Source organism: Pelophylax lessonae (genome assembly GCF_965119305.1).
Source record: "Pelophylax lessonae genome assembly, chromosome: 2".
Classification (NCBI taxonomy): Eukaryota; Metazoa; Chordata; class Amphibia; order Anura; family Ranidae; genus Pelophylax; species Pelophylax lessonae.
This window is the reverse complement of record NC_138769.1, coordinates 17,298,468-17,326,328: the sequence shown is the minus strand read 5'-3', so window position 1 is coordinate 17,326,328 and position 27,861 is coordinate 17,298,468. Positions and strand designations below refer to the sequence as shown.

The 27,861-nt window shown below is 45.4% G+C and overlaps 2 protein-coding genes across 2 annotated transcripts in view; one reads left to right on the top strand and one right to left on the bottom strand.

Moving 5' to 3' along the window:
* Positions 1 to 27,861, top strand: part of LOC309547921 (uncharacterized protein) — a gene marked incomplete at its 3' end in the record, with an annotated part of 293,350 nt that overhangs the window by 200,352 nt on the left and 65,137 nt on the right. The gene's annotated exons all lie outside the window — the stretch shown is intronic.
* LOC309545196 (cystatin-A-like) lies at positions 7,123 to 27,700 on the bottom strand. Its single transcript, XM_082244333.1, has 3 exons — positions 27,565 to 27,700; positions 11,818 to 11,919; positions 7,123 to 7,303 (listed from the first exon to the last, which is right to left on the bottom strand). The coding sequence occupies exons 1-3, from the start codon at positions 27,631 to 27,633 to the stop codon at positions 7,163 to 7,165; spliced, it is 312 nt and encodes a 103-aa protein (XP_082100459.1). The 5' UTR covers positions 27,634 to 27,700; the 3' UTR covers positions 7,123 to 7,162.

Genomic DNA, 27,861 nt, shown 5'->3' with positions numbered 1-27,861 from the left:
GCACCCATTTGTCAGGTTTCCTTCCACTGTCCAACATGCCTTCCTATTGGACCAGTTCGAAACATTCTTCAGACTGAATGAATCGCATACTGAGCACAATGAGCAGACCTCACTAACAAGTTCTGCCCTCTGGTAGGCAGAGAGAAATATAGATTTACCTGCAGCTTCTCTGGTAAGCAGACAGAGCTCAAAAGTATACTCTCTCACTAGCACTTACCTAGGAGGAGGGTGCTACAAGTCTTACAGATGCAACTTAACCTTTGAGGGCAACCATAATGCTGATTGAGTTTGACACCCCTGCCCTGGTGTATATGGTGGAGACATTAGACTGTAAGATCTTTCAGGGACTGATGTGAATCTTTCTGTGTTCTTTGTAAAGCAGCGATGTGTAGATTACTGGATATGGGGGGGCTTTATATAACATTCCTCGTATGCAATACTAGAGTAGATGTTAAGAGACCAGGGACGTGCCGCGGGAGATGGTCAGAGACCTGAGACAGGCCGCAGGGGATGGCAGGAGACTGAGAACATGTTAGGTTTGATTTTTAGAGTTCACTGCCATTACAACTACTTTACAGATCTTTCGATTCCTGGGGCCTGAGGTCTGCATGTTAGGTACTAAAGGACTTCAGATTGGACCCCAGAGCGGTATAATGTGTCAGCACAGTATACATATAATCTGCTTCCTATATACACTCCATAATAGTTCTCCCATAGTTCCCATAGCTGCAATGAGAGGTGTTGGTTTTGTTTTCATATCGGATGCTTCTGGATGGTTGAAACCCGATTACACCTGGCCTGGAATGCCAGCAGAGCAAATTTCATAAATGGGAATTTATATCCCAACAGGATGTTCTCGCCTAGACCTCCTGTTGTGAAGTATGGGGCTAGAGGAGCATCAGATAAGACCTCCTGGGGAGGTTACACCAACATCAGCGGTTATACGGGTCTTTAGAGACTCATCGGGATTTCGATTTTGAGACACTTTTTCTAGTTAGCTTAGTAGTCCAATTCCTCACGTGGAATGCACGGTGTCAGGTTTCCACTTGGGAAAAAGTCCTTACTGTGGATTTGTTGGTGCACAACATCCTGGGTGAGGTTGGGAAGATTCAGGGTCTTGAGAAGGACAGGTGGTGGCCAGGAGCCTGGACAAAGGCGTGGAGGAATGTCAGGTCCCGTAGCTGCTGTCTGTCAGTCTCTGGGTGTGCGGCTTTTCTTTTTGTCCTTTCACATCCTCTAGATTTTTATAAGATTGGATTTTTTTTTTAAAAAAGGCTGCATGCATGGGATAAATGTGTAATCGTTTATTTGCCTGAGGGGGTGTTCAGGTGGAGGTTAGGGCTTTGTGGAGTTTAGTCATGATAGTAACAATTTTGTTTCTATGCTGATGTAAGCTATTTTTTGTATATATATATATATATATATATATATATATTTATTAAAAATCTCACAAGCATAATAAAAACATATTTACATAGATACAAAATAAATAAACAAAAATTTACACCAACATCAGTGGTCATACGGGTCGTTTGAGACTCATCGGGATTTTGATTTTGAGACACTTTTTCTAGTTACCTTAGTAGTCCGTTTCTTCATGTGGAATGCACGATGTCAGGTTTCCACTCGGAAAAAAGTCCTTCCTGTGGAGGTGCACAACATCCTGGGTGAGGTTGGGAAGATTTGGTGTCTTGAGAAGTACAGGTGGCGGCCAGGAGCCTGGACAAAGGCATGGAGGAGTCAGGTCCCCGTAGCTGCTGTCTGTCAGTCTGTGGGTGTGCGGCTTTTCTTTTTGTCCTTTCACGTCCTCTAGATTTTTGGAAAAAGATTGCATGCATGGGATCAATGTGTAATGGTTTCTTAGGCTGAGGGTGTGTTTAGGTGGAGGTTAGGGCTTTGTTGAGTTGAATCATGCTAATAATAATATGAAGATGTGTCTTGGTTGGTATATTTAGTTTTCTTTATGTTTTTTTTTTTCCTGGCAAAAAATACATTTTCTGTTTCTATGCTGATGTAAGCTGTTTATTAATTTTTAGAAATATGTTTTTATTGTGTTTGTAAGATTTTTAATAAACAAAAAATTACACCAACATTAACCACCAGCCGACCGCTCACGTTGCTGCTACTGCAGCAGAGCGGCTCGGCTGGGTCCAGCGACGTAGACCTACGTCGCTGGATTCCTCCCCCTCTCGGTGGCACGCGCGCCGCCGGAGGATCGCTCCCGCTGTATTCAGACACAGCGGGAGTCGGGCCAGGGGAGGAGAGGTGGTGATCACCGCCGCTCTTCCCCGATCGTCGGGGACAGAGTGAGGAAATCCGCCGGTTGTGTAAACAAAGCGGGCGGATCTCCTCTGTGACAGGCAGGGACAGATCACCAGATTCAGCATAGCTGAACCTGCAATCTCTGTCTCAGTCACACAACCCCCTCCCCCCCACACACGTCAGTAATCATGAGGCACACATTTAACCCCTTGATCACCAACAGTGTTAACCCCTTCCCTGCCAGTGTCATTATTACAGTAACAATGCATATTTTTAGCACTGATTACTGTGGTAATGTCACTGGTCCCCCCAAAAGTGTCAAAAATGTCAGTTAGGGGGAATGATCTGTCCGCCGTAATCCCGCAGTCCCGCTAAAAAAAAAAAAAATTGCAGATCGCCGCCATTACTAGTAAAAAAAAAAAAAAAAATAAACAATAAAAATGACAAATCTTTCCCGTAGTGAGTAAACGCAATACCTTTTGCGCAAACCAATCAAAATACACTTATTGTGATTTTATTTTTTTTTTTACCAAAAATATGTAGCAGAAAACAAATTGGCTTAAAATTTTAAAAAATATTTTGATTTGTACATTTTTTTTGGGGGGGGGAAATGTTATATATCAGAATGTGAAAAATATTGTTTTTTTTTTTTAACAATTGTTGCCCTTTTTTTCAAAAATTAAAAATCGCACAGGGGATCAAATACCACCAAAAGAAAGCTCTATTTGTGGGGGGGGGGAAAAGGACATCAATTTTGTTTGGGTACATCGTCGCACGACCGCGCAATTGTCCATTAAAGTAACTCAGTGGTGAATCACAAAATATGGCCTGGTCAGGAATGGGATAAAATCTTCCGGCCTTAAAGTGGTTAAAAATACGCTCATTGAGAATTTTTTTGTCAAAGACATGTGGCTAAATACATTTTGGCCTAAATATATGACAAAAATTGAATATATTTGATATTTTTTAACTGTCAAAGAAAATGTCAATTTTTTCGCAAACTTTTCGCTATTTTTTTATTAATATCACAAAAAATGAAAAGCGCAGAGGAGATCAAATACCCCCAAAAGAAAGCTCTGTTTGTGGGGAAAAAAAAGTATGTAAATTTCGTTTGGGTACGGCGTTGCATGACCGCGCAATTGTCAGTTAAAGTCGCACAGTGCCAAGTTGAAAAAAGTGGCCTGGACGTTAAGCAGGAAAATCCTCCGGGGCTAAAGGCCAGCTGTTACTGAAAGATGACCCGAGTCAAAAACAGCGGTTCATGGACGAATGGTGCCCCTAGTGGAGACTACAACATGCTTCCTGGAAAGATGGGATACAGGAAGTTGATTAGGAAGGACGGCCCCTTATAGATTTTCATTGGATGAGCCGGCGTTTGTGTGGGCGGTGTCTGGGTGAGCTTTAGAAGTAGTGGCCAGCTAGAGGGGTTGGCTCTTTGCTCTGGAGCCCAGCCACATCCAGAACCTGAAAGGAAGGACTTATGGTATTGTATCACCCCTGCTATATGCTCTGTAATATTCTTTTAGTGTTTTATGTTAGCATTTCTATTTCCTTGTTAAATAAAATTTAGATCCTTGATTTTTTTTTTTTTCTTTAAGCAATGTGTTTATTTTATAGCATTGTATTATACCCTCACCATTACCTTATCAGAGCTTTGATAGGCTAGCTGCTAACTATAGGAATAGACAAGATAATACACATTTATAATCAATAGGGGAGATCCAAAATCACCCCAAATGTATTTCAAGAGGCAAGGACTGAAGAGACGTAAAGGCAGATTTTTTTTTTTTTTATCCCAATGCATTCTATGTAATGAGATAAAAAGCCTTCTGTGTGTAGTAGTCCCTCCACAGCCCCCCTAATCAGGGCCGGATTAACATAGGGGCTATTGGAGCTGAAGCACCAGGTCCCCTCCCTTAAGATAGGCCCATCCAGCCAGCAGCATGAGCCTGATTTCTCCTGTCCATAAACATCTATGGGACAGGAGAAGCGGTGGGTAAATGTAGGGGTGGCTGGCTGCACCTGGGTTGGCTCAGTGTGAATATTACAGTGTCACAGAGCACAGTTCCCCCTGCACAAATGGAAGAGGAGAGAGGCTGGATTGGCTCTGCCTTCTCCTGCCCCTCTCCCTCTGTGCCCGCACACACCAGTCTGTACAGTGAAGTGAAGGAGCCATGTGGGTGGGAATTTATACACAGAGCAGCCGACAGATACAACATGAACATGATGTGTGAGTGATAAGCCTCCAGAACCATCCATATGTAAGCTCAGTGACTGGACTCTTCCCCCTGCCTCCTTTTTTCTCTCCCTCCCCCTCTTTTTTAACTTTTTCTCCAGCTTTAGCTGTTAAAACTGCAGCCAAAGTGTTTAGAATTGTGTCATCAGCCTATGGTAGTGCTCATTGCTTTGTGCGTTTAAGTGGGTTCACACTGGTTTGCCATGGTTTGTCCCATTGCTTGTGTATCTGCAGTTTTCCTGCGTTAAAGCCACAGTCTTATTGATTCCTATTAGGTTGCATGTTTTTTCTGTATTTTCTGAAAGCGCAGCAAAATTCCTGCATGCTGTGTCTTTGGTACACTTTAAGAAAAAAGAAAAAGCAGCAAAAACTTGCAACCTTATAGAAATCAATAGGATTGCAGCTAAAACTGCAGGTAAAACACAGGAAACTTCGGATACACAAACATTGCGGCCAAACTGCACTAGTGTGAACCCAAAGGCTTGTACACACTTGCAGCTGGCACTGTCACTAAACTGAAAAGTGACCGGCAGTGAGGAGGTGATATCCTTACCTCTTCACTGCATGTTTTACCCCCCAAATGCCAATTCCTGCAGATAATAGTATGGTTCACTTTGAACTCCACCTTATTTCTGTCGCTCTCTTTAGGTATTCAATGTGCTCTCATCTTATTTTCTACACATGCAATACCTAAAAAAAAGGAATTGAAATAAGGTGGAGTGCAGAGTGAGTTTCTACACTTAAGCTGAGCACTTCACAGAACATTTTAAGACATTGGTAAAGTATAACTAAATTCAATTTTTTTTTCTAGTTTTTTGATAGAGTGGAGAGGGATTAGATCCTCTGTCAGGTTTCCATCACTGCCTATGGCCCTGTTAGGGAGATTTACCCTTTCTTTTTTACTCTATTTGTCCTGTTTACTGTTATCATCACATGTGGAAGTAAATGAAAACCCTATATTTTGGGTGTCCCCAGAGCAGGAATAGAGGGGAAATCATCCAATGGTGAATCAAGTTCTGGTGACAACCAGGGATTCCCTTACTTTGGAGGGATTTTCTCTCACTTCCTGTTTGGCTATGGGACAGAAAGTGAAGAGAAATCTCAATGGGACACAGATTGTAAAAAAAGCTGATGGATATGAGCCTTGTTTCAGACTATTGCAAACACAGACATCGCATGCGATTTGCACCACATTGCTATGCAGATCACATGGGATGTCTATGCAATGCAAATTCAGCCATACATTTTGTATGGCTAAACTTCCATTGCATTCCCAAGAAAATGCTGCAGGAACCTTTTTTCCCTGCACTGGAATTGGATCCCATGTGATTCAATTCCTGTCCAAATTCCATCTGCAAACCAATCTGGGGGTGTCATTACCTTTGTTTTGACACCGGCTGCTGTTCGCAGAGCGGAATGTGAACTGCCTGCGGGGAGATGCGATGCGGGAACCCGCACAGGAATGGCGGTGGCTCCCGTATCGCAGTAGTGTGAACCCAGGCTAACCCCTCCTTACTCTATCCAAAAAAATAAATAAAATAAAAGCTCTCTCTTTGGTTACACTTTAAACCCAGAGACTGGCGGCCTTTTACTATTAGTAGGAATAGTATTGCACATAATATCAGAGATATACAGAACTTCAGGTTTGGGTGGAGTAATATTTTCTATATTGCATTATTGTTTGATACACAGGATTTAAAATGTCCTTTTATTAGGGTTTACATCTCCCCAACCCCCCTCCCTTCCCCCTCTCTGTCTCTCTCCCATCTTCTCCCTTATGGCACAATAATAATGAGTATTATGTGGGTACAATGATGTTGGCATGAGTGTGCAGTGTATATAGTGACTAAGATTCTGTTTAAAGTGGAGTTCCACCCAAAAGTAGAACTTCTGCTTTAAGGCCTCCTGACCCCCTGATATGCCACATTTGGCATGTCCGTTTTTTGAGGAAGTGGGTACCTAGATTTGACAGGTACCCACTCTCACTTCCTTAGCAAAAAATCGTTTGTTTTTTTATTTTATTTATTTCCATAAAAAGGCCCACCAAAATCTTCAGCACCAGGCCCATGATGCTCTTAATCCGGCCCTGCCCCTAATACTTACCTGAGCCTCATCTCTAGACAGCAATGTCCACGAGTCCCTCGGCCATCCAGGGCTCGCTCCTGATTGGCTGAGGCACAGCAGTGGCCCCATTGGGTCCCACTGCTGGCAATCAAAGTCAATTAGTCAACCAGGAGAGAGAGGGGGCGGAGCCGAACGGCAGCTCTGTGTCTAAATAGATACAGGGAGCTGTGACTCGGCTCAGGTGCCCCCAAAGCAAGCTGCTTTCTGGGGGGGGGGGGGGGGGCGTCATTTAACAGAAGGGAGGGGCCAGGAGCAGGAATGAGGGACCTGTGAAGAGGAGGGATTAGGGCTGCTCTGTGCATATATATTATAACATGTTTGTTATTTAAAATAAAACACCCAAGAATTTGCAATCACTTTAATGCAGTAACTTTTTTTTTATTGCAAAGATTGCTAGGGAGTGTTGCTGTGTGTACATCCAGAGTTTATAGCGGTATTGTACACCCCTCCCCCAAGTAACACATGATTTATAGCATTTATTATTTTAAAAAAAAAAGACGAAAACTAGCAACAGAGAACAGAGAGCTGCGTCCGGATTGGTCAGTCGCTGGGTTCAAAGTGGACGATTTGGTCCGGTTTGGTCTTGCCCAGCTGGAAGGCGGTGAGGCTCATCTCCTCCTGGTAGCATGGGAGCTTCTTGTAGACCCGCAGATGTATATACTTCTCATCTCCTATGTGAGTCTGAGGAGGACAAAACAAAAATCACCAACACTGTAACTGCTTCTCATTTCCAATAAAGTGACCCTGTCACCCATCCTACATTTTAGAAGTAAAACTCTTGGTGATGAGTAGCTATGGGTAGGTGTAGGTATGTGTGGGGGGGTTGTCAGGACAATTCTGTTAATTGGATTAGGCAACTATGACTCACACCTATACTGAATAAAGCTCAGAATTTTTTTGGGGGGGAAGAGACTTGGGTATACAAAATCTCATCTTCCCCCTTTAAAGTGGTTGTTAAGCCACTTTATACCATCCTGTCTGCCCGTGCGTCTGTGTTTTCAAAAAAATAAGCCAATCTTTACCAGTTTTCAGAGCGCCAATCGCCGCTCACGTGACCCACTGGCTCTCTCCGCTGAGTATTCCCTGCTGACGTCAGTCGGGAGGGGAGGAGAAGAGGAGGAGAGAGGCAGCAGGTCGTGTGAGCAGCAATCAGCGCTCTAAAAAACAGGTAAAGAACGGCTCATTTTTATAAAACACAGACACAGGATTATTAAACAGACTGTAGACACGGTATGTAACTTTTAATGAAACTACAGCAGCAGGTGGGGGGGGGGGGGGGGAGTAAACTGACCACAGTGTCAGGGCTCAGCAGCCATGATATACCGTGGTCAGTTTACAGAGGGGAGGGTAGAAACTGGCAGGATCAGCCAGGTATTTTAGGTAATAGAAGGGCCAAATTACACAGCATAAGCACTGTGCTGTGCTGTATAACATGCTTTAAAGGGAACAAGATACATTTTTTTTTTTTTTTAGGTTAACAAACACTTTAAAAATCAATTCTGCAGTTTCCCCTTTAAAAATAAATACTCGCAAGTTGCTGCTCGCCCAGTTTATGACTTCGCCTTCAAGGGGCGGAGCATGGGTCACCTTAAAATGACCCCCCCCCCCTCTGAAAAAAGTTCTGAGGACGCCCATAGGGTGGGGGGCATGGACCAGTATTTAAACATAAAGCACTACGTAAACTGCTGGTGCTATAGAAATCCTGAATAATAATAATAATAATAATAATAATAATAATAACTGGGAGGCATTTTATTCTGGGAGACAAAAAAAATAAAAAAGCTGGTGCTTGAAGCGGAACTAAACCCTCATATCCTTTTCAAGCATGAAAGCTGCCATCTTGGCTTTTGTTTGATCTGCAACTGCCATGATGCTGCACCTGTGATCGGTTAGGACACCAGCCATTGGATGTCTTGATAGTTTGGTTGAGAACAATGTGACAGTTACATTCGTGTTCAGACATCGTTAATTCAGTGGGTTTAGTTCCACTTTAATGTAATTTGTTAGTGGAATCTGCAGCATGGGAATTTCCCAGAATTCCATGTTTCAGGGGTGTCCAAACGACGGCCCTCCAGCTGTTCAGGAACTACAATTCCCATGAGGCATTGTTAATTTCTGACATTCACAGACATAACTAGGCATGATGGGAACTGTAGTTCCCGAACAGCTGAATGTCCACAGTTTGGACATAGTTCTAGGTACTAGAAGATTTTTTTTTTCCTGTGTGTGGAAACCCCAGGCTGGACACAAGGTGGAGCTCTACAATCCCAACCAATGGAAGAGAATATAGAAGAAGACAACATAAAGGCAGATGCTATTTCATTAATGAAAGAGAAAACCAAGGAAAAGACACCGCTCAAACCGACCCGCTATAGTCACAGTCTATGGCCTCATCTGGTGCTGCTCTGGCGTGTTTCGCCCACCCACCTTTGTGACCAAGCCCCGGTGGGTGGGGTGAAATGCATCAGGGGCGTGGCTAGAGCCATACACTGGCTATATCTGGTCGGATTGAACGGTGACTTTTCCTCCATTCACTCTCACTTTGGTGGCACTGCATTGGTGAATGCAGACGCTTCCTTCTTCCATGTTCGGAGTACCTGCAGAGACATCCCGAGACCTCCAGATTGGAGCAGTGCTACAACCCTTTCGTGACCACCATGAATGAAAGGGGAGTTTGTTTAACTCTGTAAAAGTAGCATGGGGGGGGGGGGTGGGGGGGGTAACAACTGGTTATCTCCTACTGGGGCACAAGAAAACCTCCCCTGCCAATACCAAGACCATGATCTCGGATCCCTAGCTGGGGTGGCCTCATTTCTTTGTGGAACTCCTCCTTTTAAAGGCACCAGCCAAATGCTGAAGGACATGATGTGGGCAGCCAAATGCTGAAGGACATGATGTGGGCAGCCAAATGCTGAAGGACATGATGTGGGAGGGGTTACGTTGGGGTTTCGCTGTTTTTTTTTTTTTTTAGTTAAAAAAATAGAAGCAAATTTATGTAGAACTGAAGACGATTGCAACAGACTTCTTGTTTGTTCAAGAGAATGAATTGGTTACATTATATCCTTGCTCTTCATCAGGCCAAATAGAAATAAAAAAGATACATGGTTTCAAAATGTTTTTTCTTGATATTCTGACTAACCGGAAACTTTACAATTTTTAAAATACATTATTTATACAGCATAAACATATTAAATGAGTTGTAAAAAGCAGAAGGTTTATCTTAATGCATTCAATGCATTAAGATATCAAGCCTTCTGTGTGCACCAGCCCCCGCACCCCCCCCCCTCATACTTACCTGAGCCCCCTCTCTATCCAGCGATCCCTCTGCCGTCCGACACTCTCTTTCCTGATTGGCTGAGACATAGCAGCGGCACCATTGGCTCCCGCTGCTGTCAAACTCAGTTAGCCAATCAGGAGAGGGGGGGGGTGGCAAATGGCAGCTCCGTATCTGAATGGATACATGGAGCTGCAGCTCAGCTCGGGTGCCCCCCCAGCAAGTTGCTTGCTATGGGGGCACTCAACAGGAGGGGGGGGGGGCAGGAGCTCCATCCAGGGACCTGAGAAGAGGAGGATCAGGGGTGTTCTGTTCAAAACCGATTGCACAGAGGAGGGAAGTATAACAGGTTTGTTATTTTAATAGAAAAAAAAAAAAAAACACAAGACTTTACAATCACTTGAAGGAATGAAGAGGAATTTTCTGCCATGGTAGTTATAAAGCCTGAAGCCTCTGCATGAGTTACCTGAGCCTGATCTTAATCCAGCGATATGCACAAGAGCAGCTCCTGGCCCGGCTCTCTCCCTTCTCATTGGCTCAGAGACCTTGGCTCCCACTGCTGTCAATCACAAGAAGTGAGGAGGGAGCGGGGGCGTTCTGTGTGTCTGTAGCTGGGTTTGCATTTAACGATCGTTCACAGGAGAGGCAGAACTGCGATCCGTCAGAGAAAAAGACAGATATCTTGAGTTTCTGCTAAGCAGGAACACAGATCTCTGTCTTCCTCCACTTAGCCCATCCCCCACAAACTTTCAAGGGCAGAAGTGGTTAATGGCATCCCAGTCTTAGCCTGTAGGGTTCAATACTAAGTCCACAAAGGCATGGATGAGAGAGTTTGGGGTGGAGGAACATGACTGGCCTGCACAGAATCCTGACCTCAACCCAATAGAACACCTTTGGGATGAATAAGAGCAGAGACTGCAAGCCAGGCCTTCTCATCCAACATCAGTGCCTGACCTCACAAATGCACTTCTGGAAGAATGGTCAAACATTCCCATAGACACACTCCTAAACCTTGTGGACAGCCTTCCCAGAAGAGTTGAAGCTGTTATAGCTGCAAAGGATGGGCCAACTCAATATTGAACCCTATGGACTAAAGCCTCGTACACACGCAACTAATTTCCGCCGACCGGTCGTCCCATCTTTTGTCCAGAGTGGTGTCTGTTGGTTGGAATGTGCTCTAGACTGCACACGAATTTCCTCGCACGACAGAATTCTACTTCAGAAGTGATGTCATGTGTTGGGTTGCTTTCTTCTCTGAGCATGCCCAGACTTTCTCATAAGATTTTCCCCATCGAAATCTGTACTGACTGCACGAAAATCGGCCGTGTTTTGACGGAGGACAAACATTTTTATAGCCTGCACACCAGAATTTTTTCGGCCGAAAAGTTGGAGTCGGTTGTCGGAAGCATCATACTAACAAGCCGAAAATCGGCGGATCGGTCGTCGGATGAAAATTCATGGCCGAATTTCAACATGTATGTACGGGGCTTTAGACTGGGATGCCATTAAAGTTCATGTGTGAAGGCAGGCGTCCCAATACTTTTGGTAATAGTGTGTGTGTAATATTGGAGATCCAACAATAGGTATAGGAGGAGTCTATTTATAGACTTTTTTTGGACAGGATTCACACAACTTTCACCCTAGATCTATTCTAATTGGAATCCTTTTGGGAAAGTGTTGTGAAAAGATTTATAAAATTTTAAAGCCCAACACCAGCAAAAATGGTTGTAGCTGGAGTTGGGTTTTAAACCCGGTCTGAGCAGTAAACTTTGGGATGGACGCCTCTGGTAATCATTTCTCCCATCCCCCCTCCCTATAGGAGATGAGCTGAGCGATGACTGGAATACATTTCTGTGTGATAAATACAAGGAATACAGATCAGCTTCTCCTCTGAGACATCCTCCATTGCGCTCTGCATTACCTTAATGAAGTAATTTGTTCCGGCAACAAGCTGAGTCTTGTATTCGACGGCTTCAAAAATGCTGAAAGTCATCCCGGATCTCTTCTCCACCTCCTCTTTGAACTGGAAGAGAAGAGATGGTAATGAGTGCCTCAATATGGTCTCCTCATAGGGGTGTGTATATAAAAAATCTCGTAGCTGTTTTTTGTAGGAAACGGTGTGTAAATTAGTGCATTGTGAATGGAACAAATTGAATGTTCTTAGTTTAGAGTCTCTGAAGATTGAACATTCATTAAAAAAAATGAATGAGAAAAATATCACAATGTGGCCACTAGATGGCACTGAGTATCATATGAGAAAAGTTTGCTCCTCAGCACCATCTAGTGGCCATGATGCAATTTTTTTTTTCCCCCAATCACACAGTTTTGAGAGAAAATAGTAGGAGAACATTCAAATCTTTCAGCGTTGCACTAAAGGAAAGAACATCATGCCGTTTCAATGGACCAAAAGTTTATTAAAAGTTTTTTCTTTTTCTATTTTATATAATACACCCCCCATACACTAACCTAGATCATGCCCCAACCCTACCATTTTACCTTTAGGACTACACTGCCCCCCCTCCCAATATAGGGAGGACTACATTGACCCAAATATAGGGAGGACTACACTGACCCCCCCCCCCAATATAGGGAGGACTACACTGACCCCCCCCCCCCCCAATATAGGGAGGTCTACACTGACCACAAATACAGGGAGGACTACACTGACCCCCCCCAATACCCCAATATAGGGAGGACTACACAGACCCCCCCCCCAATATAGGGAGGACTACACTGACCCCCCCCCCCCAATATAGGGAGGTCTACACTGACCACAAATACAGGGAGGACTACACTGACCCCCCCCCCCAATATAGGGAGGACTACACAGACACCCCACCAATATAGGGAGGTCTACACTGACCACACATATAGGGAGGACTACACAACCCCCCCCCCCAATATAGGGAGGACTACACAGACCCCCCCCCCAATATAGGAAGGACTACACAGACCCCCCCCCCAATATAGGAAGGACTACACAGACCCCCCAATATAGGGAGGTCTACTCTACACTGACCACAAATATAGGGAGGACTACACAAACTCCCCCCCCCCCAAATATAGGGAGGTCTACACTGACCACATATATAGGGAGGACTACACAGACCTGCCCAATAAAGGAAGGACTACACAGACCCCCCCCCCAATATAAGTGAGGACTACACAGACCCCCCCCCCCCCAATATAGGGAGGTCTACTCTACACTGACCACAAATATAGGGAGGACTACACAAACCCCCCCTAAATATAGGGAGGTCTACACTGACCACATATATAGGGAGGACTACACAGACCCCCAATATAGTAAGGACTACCCGGCCCCCCCCCAATATAGGGAGGACTACACAACCCCCCCCCCCAATATAGGGAGGTCTACACTGACCACAAATATAGGGAGGTCGACACTGACCCCTACCATCTGTGTCCTATTGAGAAGATTTCCCTTCACTTCCTGTCCCATAGCCAAAGGAAATCTCTGAAAATTAGGAGGAGGAGAATCTCTTGTGGACCCCCAATGACCAGAACTAGTGTCCCCATTGTAATATTTACCCTCTATTACTTTACTGGGGACAACCCACATTTTGGGATTTTCCCCTTTTTTTTTTTACTTTCACTGATAATGGTAGGACAAACAGAGGGTGAATCTCCCTAACGGGGACACAGACAGCAATAAAAACTGACAGGGGTTCTAACCCCTCTTCATACTATCTAACACAAAAAAAAAAAAAAAAAGGTTTTGCCTTTAGTTGCTTTTCAACACAAAATTAAACAAAAAAAAAAAAAACACTTTTGTTTTTGCCCCCATTTTTCATGAGCTTAACTCAAAGATCAAAGACTTTTTCTATGTACACAAAAGGCCGATTTCTCTCAAATATTGTTCACAAATCTGTCCTAAATCTGTGTTAGTGATCACTTCTCCTTTGCCGAGATAATTCATGCACCTCACAGGTGTGGCATATCAAGATGCTGATTGGACAGCATTATTATTGCATAGGAGTGCCGCCCATCCCCCGCTGAGCAGGAGGATGACAGCTCTGTGTGCTGAGAGGGAGGCGTCAGAGCCCCATGCCTCTCTGAGGGGGGAATCGGATGGGAACGGACCGTCTGTCCATTCTCATCCGATCCCATCCAATCCGATCCACTGGACAGATGGAAAAAATGGATTTTTGTAAAATCCTTTTCTCTTAGCTCATTGACAGACGTAGTCCTCGGTGATACACCACCTTCGGGTTATGTTGCCTCCACAGGAGCAGGACTAGACAGGAAATTAAAAAAGCTCTGGCCACACCCTAGGGGCAGTCCCAGAGGGTATATCCTCTCTCTCTCTGCCTCAGCAAATCAGTTATGTGAAAAAGCAGTCTTTAGAGATTTTAACCCAACTCAAAAAACAGAGGGGCGGGGACTACGTCTGTCAATGAGCTAAGAGAAAAGGATTTTACGGTAAGATTTTACAAAAATCCATTTTTCTCTAGCGCTCATTGACAGACGTAGTCCTCGGTGATACAGCACCTTCGGGACGTCCCAGAGCAGTATCACAACTGAGGGGTGGGAAAATTAAATCAAATCCCAATCTAGAAGGCCCAACCGGTGCCAACTAGAAGTTTACAATGCTCATCCTTAATGATGAGACTCAACAAAAAAAGAGAAAAAATTTTTTTTTTTTTTTCAAACAGAAAAAAACCCTCGAGGTAGACCACCGGTCTCCTCAAATTGCGGCCTGCAAAACCTTTCGGCCAAATGAGGCATCCGCCGATGCCGTCACATCAATTTTATAGAATTTTGTAAAGGTATGTACTGACGACCAGGTGGCCGCCTTACATACCTGGACCACTGACGCCTGATGGCGAAAGGCCCAGGAAGTACTGAGCGCTCGAGTGGAGTGCGCCCTAACAGGGAACGGAGGACTCTGACCCTTAATAGAATAAGCCTGTACCACCGTTTGTCTAATCCATTTGGCAATGGTCGCGGCAGATGCAGGCAAACCCTTTCTGGGGCCATCCGTGATCACAAAAAGTGAATCCGTCTTACGGAACGATTCCGTAGCTTTCAGGTATACCCTGATTGCCCGAACCACATCTAAGGAATGCAACGCATGTTCCCGATGATGCTTGGGCTGAGGACACAAGGAAGGTAGTACAATATCTTCATTCAGATGAAAATCTGAAACCACCTTAGGAAGAAAGGATGGCTTAGGATGAAGTACTACCTTATCCCTATGAATCACTAAGTATGGGGACTGGCATGATAATGCAGCCAGTTCTGACACCCTGCGAGCAGAAGTAATAGCTACCAAGAAGGCCACCTTCTGGGATAAAGTAAGCAAGGGAATCTCCCTGATGTTTTCAAAGGGAGGTTTCTGTAGAACCGACAAAACCAAATTAAGATCCCAGGGCGGTAAGGGCGCGCGGACTGGAGGAGCCAGGTGCCGCACCCCCTGGATGAAATTCCGCACCAAGGATTTGGTAGCTAAAGGCTTCTGAAAGAAGATTGCTAATGCTGAAACTTGACCCTTGATGGTGCTCAAGGCTAGCTTCTGCTCAACCCCTTGTTGCAAAAAAGGCCAATATTCGAGTCACCGAATAGGTACGTGGAGGAAATCCTAAAGATTCGCACCACGCAATACAAGTCTTCCATGTGTGATAATAGACTTTGCTGGAAGTCGCTTTCCTTGCTTTAATAAGGGTAGGAATGACTGAAGTAGACAAACCTCTGTCCTTCAGTACTTGGGTCTCAATGGCCAGGCCATTAAACCCAGCGACTGTAAAGCATGATGGTAAATTGGTCCTTGAGACCACAGACACTCCCTGAGACGAAGTTCCCACGGAACGTCTACGACTAACATGTCCAAGTCGGCCAGGCCGGCTTGAGGAGGCCAGCCTAGAATTTCTAGGACCACTGGCGCTGATAGAATCTGAACCAGGCGTCCCTAGAGGTATCTGGCCCCGACCATCCGAGAAAGTCTGGTCGTTTTCTGTTCCCACACATTTATCAGATACCTGATAGTTATCAGGAAAGGTGATCTTTTCTGGTTGAACCTCAGGGACCGAAGTCACCCGACTAGAGGCTACTTGGCCTATTTGGTCAACCAGATCCGATTCCTGTGAGGTATCGGGACTAATCTTAGGAAAAGGTAAAGGAAAAGATCTATTCAGGGAACGGTAACTACCGCTTCCTGTAGTACTTAAATGTTGGAAGGGAAGAATCGCACCGGTAGTAGTGGTTGATGCTCGATCTAATGTCCTGAATACCGGTGAAAACGTTCCCCCACCCTGAAACCGGGTGGGGGCGCACCTTCAGGCTGTGTACTCCTTTGCTTCGGGTTTGGCTGGGTTGGTCCTTTGCTTGTCCGACCAGCCCTTCTTGAACCCTCCTGGAGGAGTCTTGCCTTTCCCGCTAGTACCAGCCGGGCGCCCTTTATGGGCAGTAAAGAAAGGTCCTCGCTTGTTGCGAGGTCCCTTAGCTTTTGCAGCCTGTGGCAAAAAAGTACTCTTGCCCCCAGTGGCATCCTTAATGATTTCATCTAGGTTGGCCCCAAATAGACGATTCCCCTGAAAAGGGAGATTAGTCAAGGTCTTTTTGGAACCTAGGTCAGCTGACCAGCATTTTAACCACAGCACACGTCTGAGGATCACCGCTGACATAGATGCATGCCCTAATAGGGGAGTAGTGTCCAAGGCTGCGTCACAGATAAACTGTAGCCCTTGTATAATCTGTTCCATCAAATCAGATGTCTCCTGGGGAATATCTTTTCCCCTAAGGTCTTGGCGTACCATTCTCGCCCATTCCGTAAGTGTCTGGGAAACTAGACTAATAACAATTACTGGTCTAAATGCTGACCCTATCAGAGAGAAGATGGTGCGGGACTCTGCTTCCATCTTTCGATCCACCGGATCCTTAAAGGACGAAGTATCCTCCACTGGAATAACCGTGGCTTTATTCAGCCTGGAAATAGGTGGATCCACCACTGGTGGTACCGTCCATTTCTTAATGATGGATTCCTCAAACGGATAGCGTCTAGCAATACGCTTGGAAATAGTAAAGGTACGTTTAGAATGCTCCCATTCTCCTTTAATCTGATTACCGAAACATTTAGGTACAGGAAAAACCTTCACCGTTTTGATGGGCTTATTAGTACCAAAGGGAATCTCTGTTTCAGTTGCCTCTGCCGGTAAAGCCTCAAGTTTTAAGGTTTCCTGCACTGCCACAACTAGTGCGTCCACCAATGCTTCTTCCTGAATTATAGCAGGAGAAGAAACGTCCTCCTCACTGTCTGAGGGGGCTTTACCTGGGATAACAGCCCTTGCAGAGGAACCTGCAACTGCAGTGACCATCTCTGAATCAGAGTCAGAGGTGTCAGATAGTATAGGGGTAGGCGGGGGTCGCTTCCTTGACCCCCGTCCCTGACAGGCCGCCTCCACCCGAGCCACCATAGACTCCAAAATTGCTGTAAATGACTCTATACTCTGTGCACCGGCGGGTCCCGTGGCCCCCTCGAGGGAAACAGGTGGGGGAATATGTGTGGCAGGGTCCATGATAATTCCAGTCACTTCCTGGATAATATAATTCAAAAATAAAAATTTTTTTTTTTTTTTTTTTCAGACCCCCAGCGCCACAAAAGCCCCTTAGTGTTACCTGCTAGGGATCCCTATCGATCGAGAGAGAGAGAGAGAGAGAGATAGACCCCCAGGCTCACCACTTGATGCTCAGAGTTTAACTGCAACAGGTTACAGCGCTGTCTTGACAAACAGGAAGTCTTTTGGCTGGCTGCCCAGGAAGAAAGGAGGCGGCTCCGCCCCTCTGCACGCCTTCCGGCGCCTCCCCCAAGCTCCACGAGGTGTTTGGATCACCTCAAACATGGCCGCCCCCATGCTGGAGACACGAGGCTACGCCAAAATGGCGGCTCGTGCGATCCAGCAAAAAAAATGGCGGCGGCCTGTACTGAATAGCGGTGTGCTGCAGGGCACACAACACTCTCTCTGCATGGGGATATGGCGTGGTTGGCGGTACCGGCCCTGGCGGACCGCATGGCCATTCGGGAGGCCTGCTAATAGCTGGAGATCTGATTAGGAAGGCAGTCTACATGTCCAAGGCTTCTGACTGGTAGGTAGCTTATACTTAACCCATAAGATTCCCAGAATGCCACAGATTACATCTTTTTAACATGTATACAATTAGATTGTTAGCTCCCAAACCAAGCCTCCTGGCTTTTTGCACATAAAATCACACTCAAAGTAGGAGGATCTGTGTCATGTTATAGGATAGAGAGGGACTCTATCTTACCATACAGAGAGGGGCCCGCGTTCACCACAAGACCCGTCAGGGGAAAAGGGGGAACATACTACTCACCATACCGGAACCAGGCGGGCACCAACTCCTGACAGTACCCCTCTCCACCGGGGCGGGAGGGCTGTCGACCGATATGGACGCCGTGACTCATGGTCTTTGGCGTTTCAGCGAGACGTTTAACTCGCGTGGACAGTCCTTTAATGGGACTTTGTCGCGGCCGACCCAGCGCGGAGCTATGGCCTGCACGCGCTCGTAGGCTGAACTGGGGTGACCACCGGATCTCAACATCCAGCCCGTCGCCCAGTTCAGCTTTCTTGCTTGAAGATCTCACAGGAACACTGGAGAAAAAAAGCTGTCTAAAAAATCCTTTAAGAAAAAATTCTTGCCAGGACCTAAGATCCCAGCAAGGTATCTAGGTCCTTACTCCTAACTAGACAGAAAATAACTGATTTGCTGAGGCAGAGAGAGAGAGGATATACCCTCTGGGACTGCCCCTAGGGTGTGGCCAGAGCTTTTTTAATTTCCTGTCTAGTCCTGCTCCTGTGGAGGCAACATAACCCGAAGGTGGTGTATCACCGAGGACTACGTCTGTCAATGAGCGCTAGAGAAATAGGGTTTCCATTGGTCCAGATTTGACGGATCGGATATCAGTGAACATGTCTCCGCTGACATCCGCTGCCCCATAGAGATGCATGGGGGGACCGTTCAGATCTGCCTGAAAAACTGACAGGCAGATCTAACCGGTCCGCCTGTGTGAAAGGGGCCTAAAATGTGCAGTTTTACTGTATTGGGGGGTCCAAAAACCGGTCAACACAGTGCAACGCATCTCCTTGGCATAGAGGTGATCAGATCGGTGATTGTGGAATGTTGGCCCACTCCTCTTCAATGGCTGTACATCTCTGCAGTGTCATACTGACTGTGCTGGGACTGATAGTTCCTCAGCTGTCTCTAATATCTGACACTGGGCAAGTGTCCCTAGTGTGGGACTACAGGTCACAGCATAACCTGCAACACACACAGGATACAGCTTGTACAAGAGCTAATATACATTATATATATATATATATATATATATATATATATATATATATATATATATATACACACACACACATACATTGTATCTCTCCACACACACATACATATAGGGCTGCAACTAACGATTATTTTCGTAATCGATTAGTTGGCCGATTATGGTTTCGATTAATCGACTAATCGGATAAAAACCTCAACAAAAAAAAGTTGGTGTATAATTTAGTTAATATTCTTGAATATCTATATGCAGTGGTAAATATAAATATCCAGCAATATAGTTGGATATTTAATCCACTCTGAGCAGATATATGTATTATTGGAGGTTTAAATTAGGGATCAACCGATTATCGGCAAGGTCGATATTGACTTTTGCCGATATATCTGTATCGGCCCCAGAACTGGCCGATATCGCAGATTATTCCAAATATTGCTCATGTAAGGGTAAAATGATGTCACATAGCATAATTCCGTTTACAAATGTTATTGCAATGCCACTCACATATGTACTAATTAAAGATATAAGAAATTCCACATTAGCAGATCTGCTGGCAGATCGGTATCTCTCACCCACCTGCCGTGATACCCCTCCCTTCGGCATCCACTCAATACTGCTCTGCCTCTCACCCACTCCCATCTCCCACTCACCCTATACCGATCCGTCTCTCATCCACTTGCCATAAGTGACACCTGGGTGATACCGCTCTGTGACGAGACCAATCTCGCCACTGGGCGTTGGAGAAGCCTGGTTGCTCGCCTCCTGCAATATGACTATGGACCCTCTCATCAGCCCAGGCTAAACATAAACCCCATGGCAATTGGACGTGTTTGTGGCATCTGAGCGCTGTTTGGATATGTTGAGCGGTCAGATCCAGGCTATCTGGGGATGGGTTGAATGTAGGGGTTCTGTTCAGTAGACTGGGAGTTATGCATTTTTGTGTCTTTTTGTGTTTCTTTAAACATGTGGCTAATGGAGCCTTGCCTCTCCTGGAAGCTAAAACGTATTCCTGTAAACTGTAAGGAACAGGAAGCCAACTCCTAATATGGGCATTACAGGAAGTTCTGAGGAAACGGGTGGTCTATTGACACTCAGAGTAATGTGTATTGAGGGCTCGTTAGGGAACCATTGTTCTGTGTCTGACTGTTGTGTGCATTGATTGCCCCCCTGGGGCTTCTGTCTCCTTGCATTGGTCAAAGCTATCTGACCAATCCCTGTTGACTCATTTTCAAGCCCTCATTTGCATATACTGGAGAGGACCTTGGTGAGAACTGCAAGTGCTTTGCAATTGACCAATGGGAAGGCGGTTGTTGGGGGAGGGATGTTCCAATTTCTGTATAAAAGTGTGCTCTGTTCTTCCAATAAATGTTGTTCCTGTTTTACCCTCATCTCGGAGCTTTGTCTCGTTATTGGGGGAATCTGCTGCAGGGATTGCTATGGTCTTCCATACTCCCTTAGAGAATCACTAAGCTCTTGTAAGAGCTTGTGAAAGAGCTTGTTCGTGCTGCACTCTCTGGGGAAAGAGAGGTTCACCCACAGGAACCTGGGGCCTTGTCTTTGGTCCAGGGTGGGTAGGAGATGCCAAGACCCTAACCAAGCTGCAGCGGTTCGTGGAGTCTGAAGTGCTTACGGTGTCTGGTGGAGTGCTTGGAGCCCTCGGGAAGCACTAGGAGCATCTGTCAACGGAAGTACCTGCTCAGGGGTGCCCTGTTCCGTAACACGCTCCGTCCGGCATATGATGACGATCTCGGAGGTCACGTGGTCATGCCAGGCGTGGCCACGCACATGGCCTCCAAGATCGTATGCCGGATGGACTAATCTTTAAAAAGTGTATGCGGTTTACAGGAGTTCTATTCATTTTAAAATTGAATGTTAGAAGCAAGTGGAATTTTCAAACAACGTCCATTCAACAAATATACAAGTCATTTTTGTATAAATCTAGATGCAAACATTTTTGTCCAAAAAAACAAAGCATGTATGGGCAGAAGAAGACATTTAGTAGCAGCAGCATGCTTTTTTTTTTTTTTTTTTTTGTTTAATCACCTGTCATGATGGGGTTAAAAAAAAATAGCCCTTTTATAGTAAAAAAAAAAAAACCAGCAGAGAATCGCTACTGTAATATAATTATAATTTCTACTGTGAAACAGTGAAAGGATTTATATCTTATATCATGTGTGTGCATATATATGTATAAAAATATATGCCCAGAAGTCGGATATGCAGGATATTTTAATTGGGAGTCAAACATGAAGGGTGGAGGGGAAATAACATTTATATATTAAAGTAGTACTAACAACTGAGACTTTTTTTTTTTTATGGAAATAATAATTTTAAAGTGGAGTTCCGGGCACAAAATCGACCTACTCGATTTTGTGGCCATCCGCTTGCTCTTCTTTACCTGAAAAGGAATTGGATAGTTAGGATTTATTTATTTATTTTTTTACTTACCTTGTAATTGTAGAAAGAAATACTCACCTATTTTCCACTTCCTCCCTCTGTGGCCTCGGCCCGCGCCGTCTCTCCGGTAGAGATGTGCCGGTTTTCGGTAATTCGATATATCGCGGTATTACATACACACGGTATTGTTTTTGTGGCATTTTTAGGCCCCGTTCACACTGGGGCGATCCGACTTCCCCGGGCGACCACACAAGTCGTGGTGCGCTGCTCGCACCGCGACCTCGGAGCGGCCGGCACGGACTTCATAACATTGAAGTCAATGCAGGTCGCTCCGGGTTGCCCCAAAGAAGCTCCGGACCCTTTTTCTAAGTTGGAGCGACTTGTGTCGCTCCTATTAGAACGGGTCCACAGCTTCTGTATGGCAGGCGACCTACGGCGACCTGTCAGGCGACCAGGTCGCCTGACAGGTCGTCCAAGTGTGAACGGGGGCTTAAAATACTGTGTTTATCTGCTCCTCAAGTCTTGACTTTAGAATTGATACATTTCAGTGAGCTGGATGACTCATTCACTCACTCAATAGAAAACAGCTCTGGTAATATGATCCTAAAGTGAAAGACTTAGCTCCTCCCTGTAACCAATCAGACGGCTCCCAGTCCCAGCACACACCCCCATTGCTTCTTCCAGGGCTCAGACACAGAAACTGCCTAATTTACAAGCAAGTTTTGATAGATAGATAGAGATATACACACACATACATAGGCATAGAAGCTTATTTATATATATATATATATATATATATATATATATATATATATATATATATATATATATATATATATATATATATATATATATATATATATATATATATACATACATACACATACACACACACACTACATTATTATATACCCATCAAGCAGTGTCTGGCCTACCTGGTGATGACTGGTCCTGGCGCTCTGATCCGATGGCCTGGTCATTAAGGGGGCAAATCCTTGCGGTCTAGAAGTGGTTAAACCTGCAGGAGGACCGGTGTTTTTATCTATAAATGACTTTACTATTGCTTTAGGCCTGGTTCCCATGTATGTGGGTTGGCGGCCCACTTTTGCACAGGCATAGCAGCCCATTGATTTGAATGGGCTTGAGCTGCTATGCCTGCGTTTTCGGCTGAAAAAAAGCTGCATGCAGATTTAAAAAAAAAAAATGCAGTGGCCATGAAATCCATCCTGCTTTTGCATCATGCGACTTACCTGCAGTTGCTGCACACGCAAACTGTGTTTTTAAATGCTGGGCCCACGTATATACAAAAACGCAGAAAGCTTGCCAGAGCAGGAACTGCAGGTTAGTCGCATGGTGCAAAAACAGGATGGATTTCAAGGCCACTGAATTAAAAAAAAAATGCTGCATGCACCTTTTTTCTGCGGAAAATGAGGGCATAGCAGCCCGTTCCAAATCAATGGGCTGCTATGCCTGTGCAAATGTGGGCCGCCAACCCGCATACATGTGAACCGCCAACCCGCATACATGTGAACCGCCAACCCGCATACATGTAAACCAGGCCTAAAGCAATAGTAAAGTAATTTATAAATAACACCGGTCCTCCTTCAGGTTTAACCACTTCTTGACCACAAGGATTTGCCCCCTTAAAGCAGAGTTCCACCCTGGTTATACATTTTTTAATAAAAATACCCCCCGGACAGTCAGGGCTAGTACATCCCACAATGGCTAGCCTCTGATCTGTCCCGGGTTGCACTTACCTTTTGGGAGAAATACTTACCTTGAAAATGTCTTGTACAGCGCTGCCATCTCAGGTGTGGGCAGCTTGAAGCCAGCACGTCCTCTTCTGTGTCCTCTTCCTTCTTCTTCGGTCCTACGATGTACTGCACCGGCCCGACGTCACTTCCGGTGCGCGCGCGTCATCCCTCCACAGCTTCTGGGCATGCCCAGAAGCTGTTTAGAAGGGAATGACGCGCGCGCGCCGGAACTGACGTCGGGCCGGTGCAGGCGCAAGGATTCCTGGGAGCGATGACGTTCAGCTCCCAGGAATCATTGCAAAAGCCAGGAAGTGACGAATCGCCATGGCCGCCGAGGGGAGGAAGAAGGAAGTAAGGCAAGTATATTTTCTCTACAAGGTAAGTAAAAAAAAAAAAAATTGCGATTATCCATTTGTTTTTCAGGTGACCTGGAGCGAGAAGATGGAGGCAAGTATAAATTTAGGGTGGAACTCTGCCTTAATGACCAGGCCATTGGATCGGAGCCGAGCGCCAGGACCAGTCATCACCAGGTAGCCAGACACTGCTTGATGGATTATTTTAAGCCTGGTTCAGAGTCTGTACTGACTGACTATATAATAATGTGTAAAAGTGAACCAAAGTCCCTAAATTCAGCAATGAAATTCAAGTGACGTAGAAATTTAATAATTTAAATTGAATAATTGAATACCGTGATAATACCGTATACCGTGGCAAAACCTTAATCAATTAATCGCAGCATGAAAATCTGATAGCGTCACAAGCCTACTCTCAGGTTTGCAATGATTCCTGGGAGCTGAACATCATCCAGTGCGACGCCTCATTCCCTGCTAAACAGCTGTGTAGGAATGGGGCGCCGCGCCGGAAGTGACGAGCGGGGCCGGTGAAGGAGCATTCTGGGAGAAGAAGACGCGGAAGAGGACGCAGAAGAGGATCGCGCCGGCTTCAGCTGCCCACAACAGAGACGGCAACGCTGTAGAAGAAATTTTATAAGTGAGTATTTCTTCTTGCAGGTAAGTGCCAACCAGGGACAGATCAGAGGCTAGCCATTGTGGAATGTACTAGCCCTGACTGTCCCGGGGGTATGTTCATTGAAAAAATGTTTTTGTGAACGGAACTCCGCTTTAAATATAATGCACAATACTAGTATACTTGTACTCTAAATGTAATTGTAATGCCTTATATCACCTCTAGTCTATCAGCCTCCAGCTTCTCTGGGTTCAGATGCTGATCTTCCCTGCACAGAGCCCTTAAAGTGATTGTAAGCAAGGTATATAGCAAGGTAAAAAAAAAAAAAAAAACTCTGCCTTTAGAATCACTTGATTCCTTCTCTTGCCCAGGACTACATTTCCCATGAGGCATTGCTCCTCACACATTCACAAGTTCTCTGCCATCTACATACATGTATGGACCGTGTACTGAGCTGTATGTGCGTTGCACTTTATTTTCTGATATGTAAACAAATAATAAACAAAGGCTGACCGATTAATCGATTCGTGGTTTCAGCCCTACACAGCACACGTACATTGTATCTCGTCACACACAGCACAAATACATTGTATCTCTCGTCACACACAGCACACATACATTGTATCCCTCCTCACACACAGCACACATACATTGTATCCCTCCTCACACACAGCACACGTACATTGTATCTCTCCTCACACACAGCACACGTACATTGTATCTCTCCTCACACACAGCACACATACATTGTATCTCTCGTCACACACAGCACACATACATTGTATCTCTCCTCACACACAGCACACATACATTGTATCTCTCCTCACACACAGCACACATACATTGTATCTCTCCTCACACACAGCACACATACATTGTATCCCTCCTCACACACAGCACACATACATTGTATCCCTCCTCACACACAGCACACATACATTGTATCCCTCCTCACACACAGCACACATACATTGTATCCCTCCTCACACACAGCACACATACATTGTATCCCTCCTCACACACAGCACACATACATTGTATCCCTCCTCACACACAGCACACGTACATTGTATCTCTCCTCACACACAGCACACGTACATTGTATCTCTCCTCACACACAGCACACGTACATTGTATCTCTCCTCACACACAGCACACATACATTGTATCTCTCCTCACACACAGCACACGTACATTGTATCTCTCCTCACACACAGCACACGTACATTGTATCTCTCCTCACACACAGCACACGTACATTGTATCCCTCCTCACACACAGCACACATACATTGTATCCCTCCTCACACACAACACACATACATTGTATCCCTCCTCACACACAGCACACATACATTGTATCCCTCCTCACACACAACACACATACATTGTATCTCTCCTCACACACAGCACACATACATTGTATCTCTCCTCACACACAGCACACATACATTGTATCTCTCCTCACACACAGCACACGTACATTGTATCCCTCCTCACACACAGCACACATACATTGTATCCCTCCTCACACACAGCACACGTACATTGTATCTCTCCTCACACACCACACATACATTGTATCCCTCCTCACACACAACACACGTACATTGTATCTCTCCTCACACACAACACACGTACATTGTATCTCTCCTCACACATACATTGTATCTCTCCTCACACACAGCACACGTACATTGTATCTCTCCTCACACACAGCACACATACATTGTATCTCTCCTCACACACAGCACACGTACATTGTATCTCTCCTCACACACAGCACACGTACATTGTATCCCTCCTCACACACAGCACACATACATTGTATCCCTCCTCACACACAACACACATACATTGTATCCCTCCTCACACACAGCACACATACATTGTATCCCTCCTCACACACAACACACATACATTGTATCTCTCCTCACACACAGCACACATACATTGTATCTCTCCTCACACACAGCACACGTACATTGTATCCCTCCTCACACACAGCACACATACATTGTATCTCTCCTCACACACAGCACACGTACATTGTATCCCTCCTCACACACAGCACACATACATTGTATCTCTCCTCACACACAGCACACGTACATTGTATCTCTCCTCACACACAGCACACGTACATTGTATCTCTCCTCACACACAGCACACGTACATTGTATCCCTCCTCACACACAGCACACGTACATTGTATCCCTCCTCACACACAGCACACATACATTGTATCCCTCCTCACACACAGCACACGTACATTGTATCTCTCCTCACACACCACACATACATTGTATCCCTCCTCACACACAACACACGTACATTGTATCTCTCCTCACACACAACACACGTACATTGTATCTCTCCTCACACATACATTGTATCTCTCCTCACACACAGCACACGTACATTGTATCTCTCCTCACACACAGCACACGTACATTGTATCCCTCCTCACACACAGCACACGTACATTGTATCCCTCCTCACACACAGCACACGTACATTGTATCCCTCCTCACACACAACACACATACATTGTATCTCTCCTCACACACAGCACACGTACATTGTATCTCTCCTCACACACAGCACACGTACATTGTATCCCTCCTCACACACAGCACACATACATTGTATCCCTCCTCACACACAACACACATACATTGTATCCCTCCTCACACACAGCACACATACATTGTATCCCTCCTCACACACAACACACATACATTGTATCTCTCCTCACACACAGCACACGTACATTGTATCCCTCCTCACACACAGCACACATACATTGTATCCCTCCTCACACACAGCACACGTACATTGTATCTCTCCTCACACACCACACATACATTGTATCCCTCCTCACACACAACACACGTACATTGTATCTCTCCTCACACACAACACACGTACATTGTATCTCTCCTCACACATACATTGTATCTCTCCTCACACAGCACACATACATTGTATCTCATCACACACAGCACACATACATTGTATCTCATCACACACAGCACACATACATTGTATCCCTCCTCACACAGCACACATACATTGTATCTCATCACACACAGCACACATACATTGTATCTCATCACACTGTCACACGATCCTCCCACATTGGCCGATCCCTTCTCTATGGCAGAGGTCAGTAATGCCCTCTCCATCTCCCTCGGGAATTACCACACAGCGCCCCCTGCCGCCTCACTCACCCGATCACAGATCTCCTGAACCTCCGGGGTGGCTGATTTCACCCCTCCTAGACCCCCGCACATCGGCATTATAAGTTCCCTCCGAGCTGCTATCCCTTAACTGTGCAGTCAGTCTGTAGAGGAGCGAACTGTACCATGCCTTGGGGTGGGGAGTTATATCAGGAGACAGGCTCAGCCCAGTAGGCGGGGCTGTATTGGAGGGTGTGTCATGTGACCACATCTGCTCCAGGGCTTTCCTGACACTCTCTGTACACATGCTGGGAAATGACTGAGATCCCCAAAATAGTATACTGTATA